This window comes from Ostrinia nubilalis, chromosome 14 (genome assembly GCF_963855985.1).
Source record: "Ostrinia nubilalis chromosome 14, ilOstNubi1.1, whole genome shotgun sequence".
In the NCBI taxonomy this organism is placed as follows: domain Eukaryota; kingdom Metazoa; phylum Arthropoda; class Insecta; order Lepidoptera; family Crambidae; genus Ostrinia; species Ostrinia nubilalis.
In genome coordinates, this window is record NC_087101.1 from 8,542,830 (window position 1) to 8,560,910 (window position 18,081).

An 18,081-nucleotide genomic window follows, 5' to 3' on the forward strand; every position below is an offset into this window, starting at 1 on the left:
CCCAAATTCTACGTAAAGCCTGAAATAAACCTTTTATCGATTCCATTTTTTTGTTCGACGGAATTCCTCATATTATGGTAAACACAGAAATAAAATTAACTTGTGATTGATTGATAACTGTTTATCGTTGTGATTAGGAACCGTCGTCACGTTCAAGGTTCGATTCCGACCAGTGACGCAAATGGAAATGTGATTAAGGGATTATACACGATTTTGATCCGTAACGTGTGTTATCAATCTTACCATTTGCATTATATTCAAGTACATTATGACAACTGCATAAAGAAATCAAAGTAGAATACCTACTTTACTGTTGCCTTCATTCAGTTTTGTAACTAAAAAGATAAGTTTATATCTATGTACGATTAGAGACAGACAAGATAATTGTAATCCTTAAAACTTATCTTTATTACATACGTATTATGATCAAATGACGTCTGTTAATAAGTGCCTACTCCAGATAGAATTTGGACCGAGGATTGTTTCTTTCTGGTCTTTATAATTAAATTATTTTATTACTTAAGTATTTTAAAAAAATGTTTAATGTGAGAAAACATCTGGTGGAGGGTGTTCACTGAAAAGTTAGTCTCTAGACGGTAGCTAAGTGAACTATAATCTGGAGCGTGTAATTTAAAGATAGCTCACAATCGAAATATAGAATTTTATCTTAGTCCTATTACCTGTTTCTAATATAAAATGTTTGTTCTCTACACCTGAATTTCAGTTACATAAGAACTACGCATCCCTCGGGTATTGAGTAGTCTAGATATAGAAGTAGGTAACAGAACCTTGCAGAATCTATTGTGGAATTCTAAGAAACAATATGTTTCTTTATTTCAGTAAGCTCCTTCATTATTGATGGTACCTACCCGTTATTTATAGCACAGAAAAATAATAAGTAAATAGTCTCAAAGGCCATTTTAAAAACAACTGTTTTTTTCTCAATACTTCAAGCATTCATTAGCTAAAAATTCAAAAAAGGTAAAAAGCTGTTTAATTTTTAATGAATAGGGTTAGCAATTATACAGACTGATAATTACGAGTGTGCCAGGAATAGTGATATGTGTTATATTCATATTTTATGCCCACAAAGTTATTTGTCGATAGATTTTGTGGTGGCCTTTGACGCAACATAATAATAATATGCCTCTAAACTATGTGTATGAGCTCTGTTTAATGAATAGAGGATTCCACGTATCCATACACTTCTACATTCAAATATTCTAGTGTTTATGATTTGTCGATTTGTGTTTGATGTCACATTAAGAGAACCCAACATGTATTTTCAAAGTTAATTAAAGCTTATTATCGTTTCGGGTCTATCGAATTCAAATACTCATGTATTTCGACGGATATAACATTGGTATTATAAACTTAAAGCTTAATCACGGTGCTATAAGTGACCCTAAGATTTTGTTCATAATTTATTTAATTGTACACAAGTAATAATGACAGATTTACGAATAACATGTATAAGTTATCCGTTATTCATACTAAGAAACGCAGCACGAAAAATATTTATTTAAATGTAATTTTTGTATCACTTTTGCCCCAGGTGACCTGTCGACCCCCTGTTGAAACTGCGTTATCGTTATAACTACTATATTTTTTTTTATTTACAAACAAAAACGTTTTCGTACATTTTATATCACGACACATGCCGCTTCACGTTTTTAGTATTTTTATAAATAAAACTGTTTATTAAGATGGATAACGTTATAATGAGGACATTGCTATTTGCTACTTCGTAATTTTTTGCAGCAAGTAGTACTCGTACAGATTACAGCATATCAGACTAAACATTTATTGCAAAATCGCCTCTTTTACAAGGATATAAGAGGCTCGCATTTACCTTGAGGTGCCGTCTGTACAAAGATAATGAAGATGTCTCGAAGGTGAATGTGCGAAAGCTTTTAGTTCTTATTCATTATGCGAATGTTATTTTTGCGGTAACAATACGTCTCACGATACAGTTATTTTATTCAGGAGGTTCGTGGTAGAAAGACATAAAGTCCTTGCAGACCAGCCAGTAATAGTTTAGTGTTATGAGCACAAATTAAGTTCAAAGTTTACTGTCTACAGCTGAGAATTTTAAAGGATGAAGGGCTGTATGCTGAAAGAAATGGGTAGAAATTTTCTTTTATTTTCATGTTAAATGCCAAATGTTTGTATGATAGTGAAGGAGAGTAAAATAAATTACCTACATATTAGGTATAGTCCAGGTAAGCAGCTGGCAATACATAAATGTGTACTTGTTATATTCTTTATCCATTTTTTTCTAAGTAACGCAACGTAATTTCAAATGTAATTATCTACTTTCTTTGTGTCTGGAGTACAATATTATTTATTTTAATTACGAAGTATTTTGGGCGTCCTATTTAGTCGGTCGAGCATACGACCTGTCCCTAAATTCTGTTGTCCCGTGTATTTATGACCTCCGCCCACCTCATCTGTGCCCTTGTCGCCCTGGATGCCTTCACCTCGGGCACATCTGAATCTAGGCCCGTACATATTAAATGAAAACCTTTCACAATGATATCTGTTTAAACTTCAGATTAATTAGATTAAAACGAATCGTAATTGAAGCTTACAGAGGCACTCGTCTGTGTTTTGAATAATTAATATTTCGTCTAGGCGCAAATTAAGATCTTCAAATTGGAGCGAGGTTTTGCGTTTTGCTGAAATCGTCCGATGTTGCTAACGAGAGGTTTCGCCGGAGTTTCGCTCCTAGCTACGTTTTAAAGGATTCAGGTCAGGCAGGGATGATTATCATTGTACCACGTACGCCTCAGATTAAGGTCTAGAGAAATTAGTACTGCAAAGTTAGGCAGTATTCTTTAAATGCAAATAACTGCCAGTAACAGTGAAAAAACTTGACTCTACCATTACATTTGGACGTATTTTAAAGCATATAGGTACAGTTAATATTATCGCACATTACCTACTTACGCGTAAAGCAATTTACGGGTTGCCTGTCACTTAGGCGATGTCAGCGCTGATAAAAGTCTAACGATAACGAGCTTATATTTATGTATCAACTGGCACGATTTTATGAATTATTCAGGCACCTAATAGAAAGTTCGCGTCGCGGAAAATTCGGCCGTGTCTTCGAGAGTTTATTGGTGACGATATTAAAGGATCCCCGCTGGATCGCACGAACCCAAACAAGTTGTGCTAACTCGATTTGTCGCCGGGAGAGAACCCACTTCCTTTACCATGTTGACTCCACCTGTGCATTGAACTGAAAATACGATTTGCTATTCTGGAATTACTGATTCCATTAAGTATTCAATACAAAGTTCTTTGTTAACGGCCGTCGACGCCAAACACATTATGAAAGCATTTACGAAAAGTCATCGCATGCATAAGCAATGCAAGTATCCATTATATACAATGGACAGATCATAATACTCGTATTTTTTGCTAAATGCACCTTCCTGTTACATAAATGATGCTACAGTGTAGGTAGGTAGGTATAGGTAGGTCTTTGTCTGGAAAAAGATGCTGCGTATCATACAACTTACATTTCAAGATAAGTTGAAATCGTATGATTGTTTCATGTCTAATCTATCGTACTATCCACACATGATATTGTGCAATCTATCCTTGATAGAGCATAAAGAGTTCGTGTTTAACCGCGGATATCCGGCGAGCACCGGCCATAACGCGAATGATTTAGGTAACCCAATAATTAACTATGAGTACAGTGACGCTTCATTACGAAACATAACATTGCAGTTCCGTTACAAATTACCTAATTAACGACTAAATACACTTGCACCTGCCTTCCTTAGGACACGTTTAAAACTAAAATATTAACCTAGGTTTACGAGTCTCATCATCATTTCAGCCATAGGACGTCCACTGCTGAATTTAGGCCTCCCCCAATGTTGATCGATTGGTAGCGGCCTGTGTCCAGCGCTTCCCTGCTTCCTACGAGGGTAATGTTTAATGTTGATGTCCATCTATAACCATTTATAAAAATACTTTTTTCGGTCTTTACTAATTCGAAATATAGAGCAAACATTATTTGATACCTATTGCTAATTAGTCTACGAATTCTCTAACATAGGTACTCGTACACAAATTAAATACAGATTGTAACTTGCTTTTGATTTTAATCTGGACCAAAATTGGGCCCAGATGCGAATTCTAGAGCGTTGTTATTTACTCAAAATTATGTTTACGATAACTTAATCTCTACAAAGTAGGTATGCTTTTCACATTGGAGTAAAGAAATAACAACTTAATTTCTATACAAAGTATGCCTCACATTGTAGTAAAGAATTATTTCTGCCTACAATAGCGTGATGAACCTCGTTACAGGAAACTGGATTGCGTGCTTTTATATTGCAGTGTCAGAAAGTGTATTTATGGTGAATGTAACTCACTTTTCAATTTACACGTACATTGCATTACCTACGTATTCTTTCAAAGATTTACATTATACCTACGTAAATGTTAGACAATAATGTATCTGGTGTAACTAATATTTATGATTTAATGACGAATGTTCAATCATATGGCTTGACGTAAAAACCGTAAATCAATTTAATCTATTTACTGTTAAGGTAGTTAAAGATGATCGTACAGTAATTATTTTTTTATTGCGTACATTTGAAAGTTATTATATCCGTGTTTGCTAAGGTCACGTGTGTAACGCAAAATCAAAATGGGGTCGTAACAATTGCGTATTATTTTAACGTTTGTTACTTATAATTGTGTAACTAACCTTAATAACCTACTGCATTTCAGGCGAGTGATTATTTTTAACGATGTGAGGCATACTATAGTCGCGTGGTATTTGAGCAGGCTAAATACCAAATTGGGCAACGCTTAACGACCCCGACACGTTAGCTCAAAAATAGAATGTGTTTTTAAAAGCCAAATACCTGTGAAATAAGGTTGTGCGTAAGTACATTCCAAAAATGGCAGCCGGGGTTGAGTGCGCACGTAGTATGCCGTGATAACTTTATAGCGGAAAATATTGAGAAAAGTGTCGGTTCTTTCAGGGGCGAACGGGCGATCGGTCGGCGCTGACGTCATTCTCGGAGCGTATTAGCGTTTCATATTAATGCTAAACTGAGAAAAGTCTCCTTCGTGTCCTTTATTTGATGTTTACGAATATTGTTGACGACTGTTTGCTGAGCATGATATGTAACTTATGACATTGCCTGACGGTTAGCCACTGGTATGCTAACAGAGATGTGCGCACGACTATTTATTTACTTTTCTTGTTATTTAGTTTAAACAAATTGTAACTTAATTTGTATAAGTTAGAATTCTACGAGAAGTGCGTATAAGGTAGACTTGGATTTCACAAAGTTAATTGTAGCTAAGCGCTTGCTAATCCATATATGTTAATACAAACAAAACACGGCGAGACAACATAACATTCTTGAGACTAGTCTACAAAGTTGTTAATTCATGTAAATGAGCAAAATAAAAGAAATAGAAAATGCCGGCGGAAGAGAACCAGTCAAGCGGTGCGATCGTACTTAGTTCCTAACACTAAATTATTGATGATTTATGTAGATTAATATTTCTGATAGTTAGGTATATGGTTTAATAATCCGAATAAGAGTTACGGTAAAGCTAGAGGTATATGCAACATTCTATCGCTGAAATCCTTCAGCGAGAGAGCAAACAAGTGCAAGAATGTTTACCTATGGCGATCTGTTTAGTAAAATTTATCATAAACATATTCAGCGTCTGATGTCGTTCAACATGCGTCATCGAGTCTGGCGTGTTTACATGGGTTTTATGGGTGGCAATTAGCAGCCGGGTTGGCAGCAGGCAGCAAGGCATGCGCCTCGCGACGCCAAGACCAAGTTCACGGATGCTAGCGCCCACCCAACTTTCCACCGTTCTATTAAATAACACCCGCGCATTTTTCACTCGATTGCGTCAATGGTTAAGCAAAGCACGCGATATTTGCGTCCGAGCGATTATTAATAGAATCGCCTGGCGAAAACTGTACTCATCGACTTTATTTTAGAAAGAACTGAACGAAGGTAAATAAAATAGTATCCGAGGAATTACTCTGGATTGATGCGCGCCGTGTTTTGTTTTCGCAGCGCGGATTCGGACGCGCTATTTCCAGACGCGCTGAGGTTAAGCGAATATTTATAATCGGATTCGTCACTCAGATCTCAACTATGTTTGTTAAAGCTAAGTAAAGATCGATTGGTATGAATAAAATATTTACATAAGATTATTTTCGGGCGTCACTCTGTCGACACATGAAAGCAATTACTCGTATTCTCGGTGAAATGACGCATGACCCCGATGTTTTGTGAAAGACGAATTTGAAAAGTCCTTTGTCAATAACGGATGAGTAAAAAATATGTACCTACGGAATAAAAAAAATATTTGCTGTTGATTTGCGCTCATTCTTCTGACTGATGATCGATATAATTGGCACCAACTAAACTCTTCACGGGTCGTTAGCCTATTTCAATTTGAGTCGCTACCGCGAAATTGAATGTGATGCGTACTTTTTGCGTATTACCATACGTATTGTTAAGCTCACCTTGCATTGTCCTGCTGTTACCGATTCTCTATCCAAGTTCCTGTACTATTATAGTAGTAAGGTATTTCCGTGTATCGGTCACCAGACCTTGACGGTCACGCCGTGCGATTGACGTAGGTAAGATCCTCGCGGTAATGACATAGGTATTAGACTAGGTACGTGTAATTTCGTCTATAGGAACGAAACGAACCACACTTGCGCAAACGCAAAGTCTGGTCACGTTGTAGGTATCTGGTTGTTAGAAGGATGTCTGATTTTACAGTAAACTGTCAAAAAATTACGTACTTTTCGAAATAGAGACGAATAAATATTATGGAAGTAGGAATATCTAACTAAACCTAAAAAATGTAAGTAACATCTTGCGAAGCATAAATTATACATATTATATTTATTCTTATGCCTGAAAGACAGGTACTTTCTTTCACGACTGCGACTTCAAGATTTTGTTTTTATGATGTAACCATAATGCTGTGAAGAGGTTACGAGCAAGTACCTATTAACATACTAGGTACTCGTATACTCTGAAGTTATTAACACAGAATAGGTAATAGTGTAAGTAATTCATACGCAATTGCACTCCATTTGTTTACAATGATAATGCGACGAAGGTCATTAATATCAGCCTTGAAGAAAGTCGTAGAGACGTGTGTAAAACTTATCTCTGTTTACATTGCATCGGTTGCAATTTGATCAATTATTAATTAAACTTATCTTTGTTTGGATGAAAGTGGGGTGTGTGCGAGACGTGACAAGATCCGAGCCAGACGCGTGACTAAAGTAGTAAATCAGTAGACCGTCTGCTCGATTTCTTTCTACATGAGAAAACGTTATAAATTAGCTTTACATTTTCATAGTCTCTACATCAGTTTCATTGCTAAAAATATAAGTGTAAAATGATCTTCCAAGATTAAAGCTCCTTTCAGGTATCTTACCTTTCAGGCGATTGAGCTATTTTGAAACATTCTCCTCGAACACTGCTCTGTCACGTGCTGAACTACCTACCCGTCTCTATCGTATTGAATTGGCGGAAGAAATTGTTCCCTTGCGTTTCCTACCTACGTTCGCCGCCGAAGTGACGTTAGAGGCAACCCCAGCCCGTGACCTTTCAGTACTTTCTAACCACCGTTGACGTAAACCGATATCACCGTATACTTACGCATATAGCCATACGCATCACTATTTACACAGGTAGGATTGTGTGCAATGGAACGGATATGTTTGAACAGTGAGAATACATTTGCATTCATTTGCTGGAATGGAAATATCGAGAGTTTTAATTGACATTGCCAGTATTTACGAATATCGCTACCTATTATGCAATGTAGGGTCAAATTAGAATGTATGTTGATGGCAAATATTATTGTCATATCTTATACTGACGGTTCGCACGCAGTTAATTGTAAGTAGGTACTACTCCCGGCATTCTTTTCAATTTTCAGTCTTCTTCAAAGATAGCTCGCCTCATTTCAGCCACAGGATGAAACTTACCTCTCCCTAACTAACGATAATAATATAAAAATAGCACATCCGTTGATTTGCCCTACAGAAAAGTAAGGGAAACAAACACGTTTTCGCATAATCAGGGTCGTTGTTAGGTAATGAGTTATTTATACAAATGGAATTGAATTGAGAAGACGGTTTCTATACTTGTTCGCTTGTACACGTAGGCAGGTAACGCGTTTACCTTTGCCATTTACAGTTTGTGTTAGTTTGTGGTCACGTGTCAACCCTAAATAGCAAACATTCTAAAGTTAGGCGTAGGTGTAGGTCGTATGGGGTTGCCCACCTCATTCGGGGTTACCTCCCTAAACGAACAGGTAATTAAGCATTTGTATGTGCGTCCAGCCGATGTCGTTACGTAGTAAGTACGCCAGTCGTCCGATTTACGTCACGCTGTCTTCAGCTGTTGTGTGCTGTGTCTGCGGACGAAAGCGTGCGTAATGTATAATTCTTTGTCCTTCCTTTGTTATTGAGGTTACTGGCCATTAAATATTTAAACAAACCTTTTCGGTCTAGTACATTTCACACATTAATAAATTTGACTTTTCAAAGAAGAATTTCAGAACTCCCCGGCGACGAACTTAGGTGTTCAATTATGTATTGAGTTAGACTTGTAGATTTATTTATAGCTTGAGTTTGCTGCAGCACTTTCTGCTATTATTTCAGGTAGGATTTCGGATGGGATTATAGAGGATTAGAAATTATCTAAGTTGGACAAAGGCCTCTTGTTCTGATTGTAAACGGTTTTATCATAGTATAGTATCGCAAATCGTTACTACCTAGAAATGCTGGGATACGACAAATCTCTCTTATCTATAGAAGATTCATTTGTAATTTTACAACAGGATAGCCTATTGTGTACCATACTTTCTTGTCTCCTTCTCTAAATATTAATTGTTGTTTGACTAAGTCAGTATGTATGCCTAAGTATTCAGTAAAATATAAGGCCTTTATTAAATTCAAAATGTCCTTCGTTCCAGACTGCGAATCTCTGATCCGGAAGATGTTAGTACTGGAGCCAATGAAGCGGTACACCATAGAACAGATCAAGAAGCACCGCTGGATGGCAGCGGAGCCGTACGTGGCGCCCGCGCCGGCCGGGGACCCGATGCGGAGCCCTGCCCATGCGCCGGCGCAGCTCGACCCTAGCGACCAGGTGCTCCGGCTCATGCAGAGCCTGGGCATCGACCCTGTCAAGACCAAGGAGGTATGTCTCTAAGACACTATATTCCGGGCCCGTTAAAGGCCCAGAGTGCATAGGCATTTACAGTAGGGTACAGTCAACGTCAACTTAATGGCACCCAAAGTAGTCAAAAAGTTCGCAACATGTCTTTGTTATAATTGGAATAAGTTTGTGTTGTCAACTATTTGGCCACTTTGGGTGTCACGAATGTTTGGTTTGACGCTGGCTGTACCATCCTAGATTGCAGCTCACTTAAAATCAGGTCTGATTGATTTTTTCTGCATAAAAAACTCTTGATTGACGTCACTCGATGTCAATAAACCTTCACGAGTACATAGTGGCATAGTTTAAATTGAGGCTGTCACTTGAGTCAGAGGTAAGATAGCCAGTTTCTCTGTGGTTGAGGATTCCGGGTGAGATTAGATCCATCAGGTGAAATGCAAGTCAAACGCTTCCTAACGAGGATAAAAAAGTATGAGTCTATAAGGTAAATTGTAAATACTGCATAGAGAATGAATTTATTTTACACAAGTTTAAAATGAACTCCGGTGACCCGATCTTTTGACATTATGAGTAATCATTAATAAATTATAATTTAATGATGTAATTATATTGTGTCCAAGGCTATATTCTTTTGTCTTTACATTGTACCATTGTTTTTTGGACAAAGAGTTACGTGGTTCGATATATGTTTATTAAATCTGCAATTTGTAACCAGTGGCTTTTGTAAACAATCTCCTAAAATATACAATTTTTGCGGTGGATTCTGGATATCTTAGTTATGTAAGCTTGCATATCGTGTTCGCGTTCAAACAATGAACTAATTTGACATGATTAACTTTATGATACATCATGTCGAAATTACACAATCTTAACTATCTTGGGAAAATCCTTGCATAAAACATATAAAACAAAATATATCTATATTTTAGCAGTTAATAGCAGTTAACTACCTGTTTGTTTATCATTAAAAGTAACATTCAAAAAACATTGTGCGACAGACACACAATTTCCGTTTATTTTCTTTATCTACTAACGTAATGTGGTTTAGCGATAACGTGTTGTATGTATCTACTAAATACCGCATCTGCACATGAAGGTTAATTCAAAACTGGTCTTTTTCTTTCAGAGTCTTCGCTCGAATAGCTATGACCACCACGCGGCAATCTATCTCCTGCTTCTGGAACGCTTGAGGGCCCGGGCAGCTAGCGGAGCCAACGCCTCGACCTCTGAGGCCCGCACTAGGCCCTCTCGCCGGCCCTCATCTGTAGCTGACCAAGCACTCGCCAGGGAGGCACACGATGCCAGGCGAGAACATCACAGGTAAATATCGACCTTATTGAATTAAGCATTATATCACGTTCATGTTTCCAAAGATCACACTCCCACAAGATATGATGGGCAGACTGCTCATGACTGACATCATCAGTGGAACACTCGCAAAAAGGAGACGGAACTAGTTTGAATTCGTGAAAAATTTCCGTGCTTTTAAGCGATTTTGTGAAAAATATTATTGGCAGGTAGTTGCTAATTGCTCATAAGATAGGCCCCCTTAATTTAATTTATTGTCCGTGGTGCATAATCTTTTTCTTAAGAGCGTTGTAGCAAAAAGTTGGCATTCGAATTTTAGGTTTTTATTGCTTGACGTCGCGTAGTGAGTGCGCAAACTGCATTTATCTGTACAATTTCAACGCTGCGTCGACTAAACGATCTTAATCCGTAGTTGTATCGTACCTAAGACAGTACATCATACATAATAATAAAGAAATAATGTATAATTTACCTATTTGATTTTTTCTCAGATCAGACTTTTAGCAAAATCAAGTTACGTAATTAATGTATTTTTTACACTAGTAAATCCCGCGACAAGTTTTTAATCTTTAAATTGATTAAAGTAATAAGTTGATGGGTTTGAAAGAATTTATGTTTTATTTTATTCTTTTTACAGCATCAAAAGCTTGTTTATGAAAAATATTTAGGTACTATTTAAATTTTACTTTTGACTTTTTAGTTTTTATGATGCGGGATGGAAAAATTAAAATTTATTCTGATTTTGTGACGTTTCCGCACATAATAAAAACGTCACATAAATATGGATAGGTTAAATAAATAGAATGAAATGTATGAAAACGAGCGTGCCATTTTTTAAACATTATCTATAATATTGTCCATCAAAGAGCTCGTAACTAAACATCGTAAGCGCCATTCACATTATTATCTAAAAGTTAATAATAAATATTTAGTTTTTGTAAATCTAAACAAGTCAGGAAATCAAAGAGGTAAATACTGATATCATTGTGATTTTATAGAATTTATTATTATAAACCACGGTCGTATAATGCTAAAAAATCAGAGGTAACTTTAAGATTTTTATCCATAGAGCAAAATTTATCTAATCGTGTTTTTAAACAGTTATCCCATTAGGTACACATGCGTTCTGTAATACAAACCCATCAAAAACAATACTTGTCAAAAACCAAGTCTCACTACTCAGTTGCTCTACGGTAAAAAGTAGTGAGATCCATGTAATACCAAGTCCAGTCCAGGAAATCATTAACGTTTTACATACATATATTGACTTGGCCATCGCATGAAAACACGTGTAAATTAAATTATTTAATGCGAAATGAAACGAAATTTTGCATGCCTGTGTAGACATGCAAAATTTCAGCTCAATGGGAAAACGGGAAGTAAGTAAATTTTAAGTTGCAAGATTTTACAACTCCATATGTCAAAGTAAATAAAAGCTTGTAGATAGCTTTACAAAGAAAAGAAAGATTTATGAAGAAAATAAAAAGTACTGTCTACGATACATTTGTTAGGCCGTGTTGCACCGTCTTACTTTAACATTGATATCTAAATTTTGGATGTCAAAAATCTGTCTAACATAAAACACCGGTTATTGTCAGTTAGGGTCAAAGTTAGGTGGTGCATCTCAGCCTTAGTGTATTTTAATTAAATTTAATACAAATAAGGACGACGAAAATAATCAATAAGTGATCTCACTCGAATATTTCTTATAGTAGGTATACAAGATGTCGAACAAATGGTTACTTACTGAAAAATTGCTTCATGAGACCTAGCAAATGGCATCAATAATATGTTTAATAACGAACTGAATCTATTAAAAAAACCTATATTTCCAGCTTTCATACATTTAATACAGTTACAAACAAACACGAAATCAATGGTTTCTGAGAATTCTGAGTGCCTTAATGCCGTCCCCTTTATCTGTTTATTTAGTATTTATTAATTAGTATCTCTTGATGATATTGTAGCAAGTTAAACTTAAAATCATGTTTTCCGTAAATAATTTAAATAAGAATGCAATTTACGAGTTCGTTGTTTGATTATTATAATAATATATTACTCAATTAAAAATTTAAATTTAAAAAATTAACACTTCTAATATGGTAGGTATGGCTGGCGGCATACATTTAGAATGAAATACGGAAACATTGAATTTTCTCATAGGTCCAGTTTATTCTTTGACCTATTTATTGTTATTGTTTTAAAGAGCACTTACAGGAACAGTAAACAGTTTCTCGATATCTTGTATAATTAAAAATCAAGTGAAATCACTTATCGTTTCCACCCTGTACCTATACTTTTAAAAATAAACTCATTTTATACGTTCATTTGTATAAGTATCTACAATACAAATACCTAACCAACTTAGTTGACGTTTTATAAAACTATTTGTCTAAGTGTCATCGAGTGACCGCTGGTGGATTTGCCATTTACCTGACCTACCCCTTTATTACTAAACGTTAAATATCAGATGAATAGTTACGCACCAATTTCTTTCATTCAGTCGTCAGTAATTGAACTTTCGGAAAAACATGACGAAGCGTTGTGTGACCATACAGACGCTATTCAACTTTTATTAGTAAGGAAGAGTATATTTTATGTTGGTAGAAACACAATAGCATAGACTTATGTTTTGAGACCCTGTTAAAATTTTTATCAGTCATTTATTTTTTCCTGATCAAACAGATACCATAATAATATCTTTTGTCTATTCTACCCATATTCTGTAAGTAAAATAATAAAAAGTTTGAAAAGAAAGAAATTACAAGTCCAATTTACCTAAACAAATAAATTAAAAATACTTGCGGATCAAAAGTACTCAATCATACTACAATTTACGAAAAAATCACGCGTGACGCATATACGTCAGTGGGCAGTCAACTGACATAGACCCGGCGTCTACGAGTGCCAAAGCACGACTGATTTATGCCATTTGATGCACCCGATTTTATAGTATTTTCAAATTAATTTTTCATTTGAAGATTGAAGATAGATATTTTTTCTTTTTCACACAATAATAGTAGTATGTTTCTTCTTAAGTATAAAGTAGTTTATGTTGCCAAATGACTTTTAGATTATGAGATGTGACCTGTTTTCTTGCAGTAATTTTCTCGAATTTTGACTATCTTAGACATGATAAAAATGCATTTTAATGAATTAAACATCAAAATTTTCTCAATACACTTTCTTCTTCAGGGTATGCTTATTCTAATGAATACATTCTATCTTCTTACTTAGAAATAAATTTGTTGTAATATTAGTTCAAAGTTGTGCCTTCGCGAGTTACCTGGAAATCGGGCTTTCGAAATTCGCTGTTTTCGTAGGCAAAAATCCAATTTGAACGAGATTTTGTCAATAGACATTCCGTAAAAACGTATGATAATTACGATGATATAATTCAAAAGAAGCTATAACAATAAATTATATGACTAAAATCATTTCGAAATCTGCCAAATTCTCGATTTCTGCATGAAAAATGTGACAACGCTCTTAAAGGTTTTAAACCTTTGTTTGTCACCTGTCATCCGCTTTGCAATGGAGGGAAGTCGAACCTTAATTTCGAACTCCTCCTATGTTCTTCTGATTAATTTCGTTGCGGGTCCAATGACAGTTTAACTTTCCCCCGGGACAAACTTGACCTTCATTGGTTGGGTTTTTGTGGCGGTCAAGCTGTAGATCCTGGCTACACAGGAGTTGCAGTGGTGGGAACGAGAGGTGGGAATAGTCCCGTAAATATCGACCTTACTCATATCTAAATAGAGATTACATTAGATAAATTCTTGACTTCAGATGTACTAATGAGAAATATTTTGTCAATTGCAGGTTGCTCCATTCCGGTGATTCTCAAACAAGAGACTTTAGTAGGGCGACACCCACGATAACTGCTGCCCCAGCCGACTCGTCGTCTGCTGAAACGCAGCGGCTATTGTCCCTCGCGGGTGTGAACATGACTGAACAAAGACTGCTCCAGCGAAACTCCGACCCGTCGGACACGCATAGGAGCTTTCTAGTCGGAAGCATCGACGCCGCATCCAGCAGGAGCCACGAGTCCGAGTCCACGAGGCTCCTCTCAATGAGGAACGTTGAAGTGTCCCAGTCGAACCAAAGGATAGGCACCAAACTGAACGAAGCCCCCGTCCCCACTCATAGACTGCTCACCTCAACTTATGAGCAGCAACAAAACATACTTAAACAGTCCAGCGAGGACTGCAGGCGGCTGTTACAGCAATCAACTACAGTTGGCCCTGATACCCTCAAGAGCACCAATGACGGAACTAGACTACTCACCTCATCTAGTTTCGATTCCAAGTGTGCGATAGACGGGGGCCGGAGCTCATCTGCGACTGACCACAACGTAATTGCTAACTTTCTCCAAAATTCGGCGTCGGCCACCAATTTCAACGTAGACACTATGAAACTGCCCAATTCGACAACTTTTACTATGTGCTCTGAAGCTGCTAAACTTATGAATACTTTACAACAGTCACCTTTACCTCTGAAAGGCACCGTGAACCTTAGTACTAGTCCCATACCAACACAACTCACTGACACAAAAATCACGGGTGTCTTGGAGCAACCGAAGCCCCTGGAATCCAGCCGGCTGGTTTCACAGGCCCAGCAGCAGGACCTCAGTAGACTGCAAACAAGTACACCCCCATTCAAAGACTACATGAATCATCATCTTCCAGCCTATTCCTATTTACAAAATACAGTTTTGCCGCCCATTTCAAACGCAGCTGAGACAAATTTTTCTATGACGTCTACTTCCACTGCGGGTGATTTATTTCCGAACTCATTGTACCGGCCGGACAGTAAATTTTCGCTGAACAGATACACTACGGGTCAAACGTATACTCAAAATCTTCAGACAAATCCGGCTGAAGCGACAAAATTTCAACAACAGTATTCATCGTCGACCGACGAAGGCTGTGAGACGGACATGGAGGACGTAGCGAGCGTTCCCAGTGGGGTGCAGAACAGACTGAGTTCTTATGCCAGCTCCAGCTCGAGCAGCGGAGTCGTTACATTTTTTAATAACAAAAGCCTGAGCCAAAACCTAAGCTGTGATTCATCGCAAAGTAATTTTTCGACGTTCGAAAGTTTGGATTACCAACTATCATCGGACTGTTCCAGTGAACTGGCCAGCAGTTTACCCAGTTGCACGTCTAACGAGGATAAGTTGGCTTACGAGAATAGCTCATTAGTAAATACTAGTCCAATGCATCCATGCGTTTATATATCGTCCTATAATAATAAGCCTAGTGGCACTGGATTTATAGCGCGACACAACCCATTGAATTATCAATCAGCTAACAAAAACTGCCCTCGCGCTATTACACGGAGCCCTGTTGACTTCAGGGAAGGGCGTCGGGCCAGCGATGGCCTGGTGGCACAGCAAGCAGCACAATCGAACGAATCACAAAAAAACAGCTTAGCTTTTAATAGTCAAAGACTCAATGAAAACTGCAAAGCCAAAGGTGTTCTAGAACTCCATCTGGTTCAAAAGGAGGCTCAGAAGTTGAAAACTCAGTACCAGTCTACGCTCCCTGCCGAAGAAATGACCCAAAGACAAATGCAGCACAATCAATTTGCGGCTAGTTTCAGTCCACATTTTATAGAGTCAAAAACTCCAACCAAACGGATCAGTCTTCCAGAAACGTTTAATTACTCGAGTACCTCGCCGCCGATGCCTGCCAGTCCTAAGATGGTCGCACAGCTCCAGGAGCCCTCAGAATTGCCTCACGGTACTTCGGTGCCCCAAATCAGCCCGAAACCTCCTCTCCAGCAGCAGCTGATGCAGCATCGTCTGTTCCAACAAAAGCGACAACTTCTGCAAAAACAGATGACTCCCCCGAATGTCCCCACGCACGATATGGGACCGTTACACAATCTCCAAGTTGGGCTCAGCCGGAGGCAGATGCTCCGTCAGCAGAGCTACAAGATAGCGCAGCAGCAGCAGATCCTGCCGCCGCTGCCGTTGACCGAGACCGAGAACAGGGACTTGCTCGCCTTCCAGGCGATAGTGGAGGGTCCGAATCGGTCTCCGAAGCCGAAAGCGGAGGAGGGTCAGCAGGACGAGGTGGCGAAGTTTGCTTATCAGGGTTCGATGGAGATAAGCATAATGAACAAGGACAGGTTGGGGAGCGAGAACTGGTCTAACTTGCCGTCGAGCTTGCAGAGCGCGTGTCAGATCTCGGAGCTGGGACGGCGCGAGGCGGCGCGGGAGACGCGCGAGGAGGGCGACGCGAGCGAGGCGCTGTGGCCGGGCCAGTGGGGCGCCGGCCTGTTCCCGCCGCAGCCCTGCTTCCAGGTATTCCAACAGATCAACTAAAGCCTGGTCCGTGAGCACGTAGAATTTTGTCCAATGACCCCAAGCTACCCATCCTTATCGCTCGCGCATAATTATGTTGCTGTCGCGCTCGCTCACTCACTGCCGGCGCCCGTCGCACAGTCGCGACAGCAATATAATTACGCGCGAGCGATAAGGATGGGTAGCTTGGGGTCATTGGACAAAATTCTACGTGCTCACAGACCAGACTATAGTAGCCCCACGTTGAGCATAGAGCCGTAGTGTCGTAGTCAATTGTGTGCACGCAGCGTAAGATCGTAATCTTAGCTTTAAACTCGGTCTTCACGCGCTGAAACATACGCTAGATCGACGATTGGTCTCATTGTAGTTTACTCGTGTAGTTTAAGCCGTAAGCGTTGTGTGGACGATGCGTATGGTCGCATCGATGGATTCGGTAGAGTGCATGACAATAAATTAGTGATTTTAAATTGTGTATTACACTATAGCATTATGCAAAGTAAAACACTACATAGATATAACTGCCGCTAGAAAATAAAGTAATTTTCAAGTGATTCGTTGGAAGTTTTGGTAATATTAATGTGTGTTCAATAACTTTGAACTTGCACTCAAGAAATAAATTAATTTTTACTCAATATACAATTGTTGTAATTTTCATTCCTAAAATGGATGTTTGTAGAAACTGTGCACATGATTTATTCCACATTTTGCAAAGATACTTGCCAATGTATAATTTTTAGAATAATGTACTAAATACTTATACATTTACCTTTACTACTTAAACATCACTTGAGAATGTTCCTACATAATATTATATCCATTGTTTTACTCCATTATAATAAGTTAGATATCTATTTATTATTATGAATTATGACTCTGTACTTTATGTAAAAGTCTGTATAGTTTTTGTTATTATTTGCTGATAAAACTATTTATGTAAGATGTGATAGCTTTACTTAGAATCAAGTTTATTTAAATACAAGTACTTGTAAAATTTATAATAGCTCTTTGTTTTATTTCGTCACCTTTTATTTCGTTTTGCTAGACCTAGATTGCAGTTGTAGCTGTCGCGCATGATATTGAGAAAGTAGTTAGCAATACACGAGCATGAAACGAACAGTGAATATTTTGAAACATAAGTATTATTTGATATACCTAAAGAGGCCAACGATTGCAGTCGGTGATTGCTTACTGTGACCACATCGCTTGCCCCTGTTCTGTCAAAAGAACATTAAGTTAAATTAAATT

The 18,081-nt window shown here is 37.9% G+C and overlaps 1 protein-coding gene across 1 annotated transcript in view; it reads left to right on the forward strand.

Moving 5' to 3' along the window:
- LOC135078093 (serine/threonine-protein kinase SIK2-like) overlaps positions 1 to 17,818 on the forward strand; it is a 63,071-nt gene extending 45,253 nt beyond the window's left edge. The window contains exons 7-9 of the mRNA XM_063972665.1: positions 9,013 to 9,239; positions 10,345 to 10,538; positions 14,349 to 17,818. Of these exons, the coding sequence (XP_063828735.1) occupies positions 9,013 to 9,239; positions 10,345 to 10,538; positions 14,349 to 16,857 (2,930 nt within the window). The 3' untranslated portion in view covers positions 16,858 to 17,818. The remainder of the gene's footprint in view (positions 1 to 9,012; positions 9,240 to 10,344; positions 10,539 to 14,348) is intronic.
- The last annotated feature ends 263 nt before the right edge of the window (positions 17,819 to 18,081 follow it).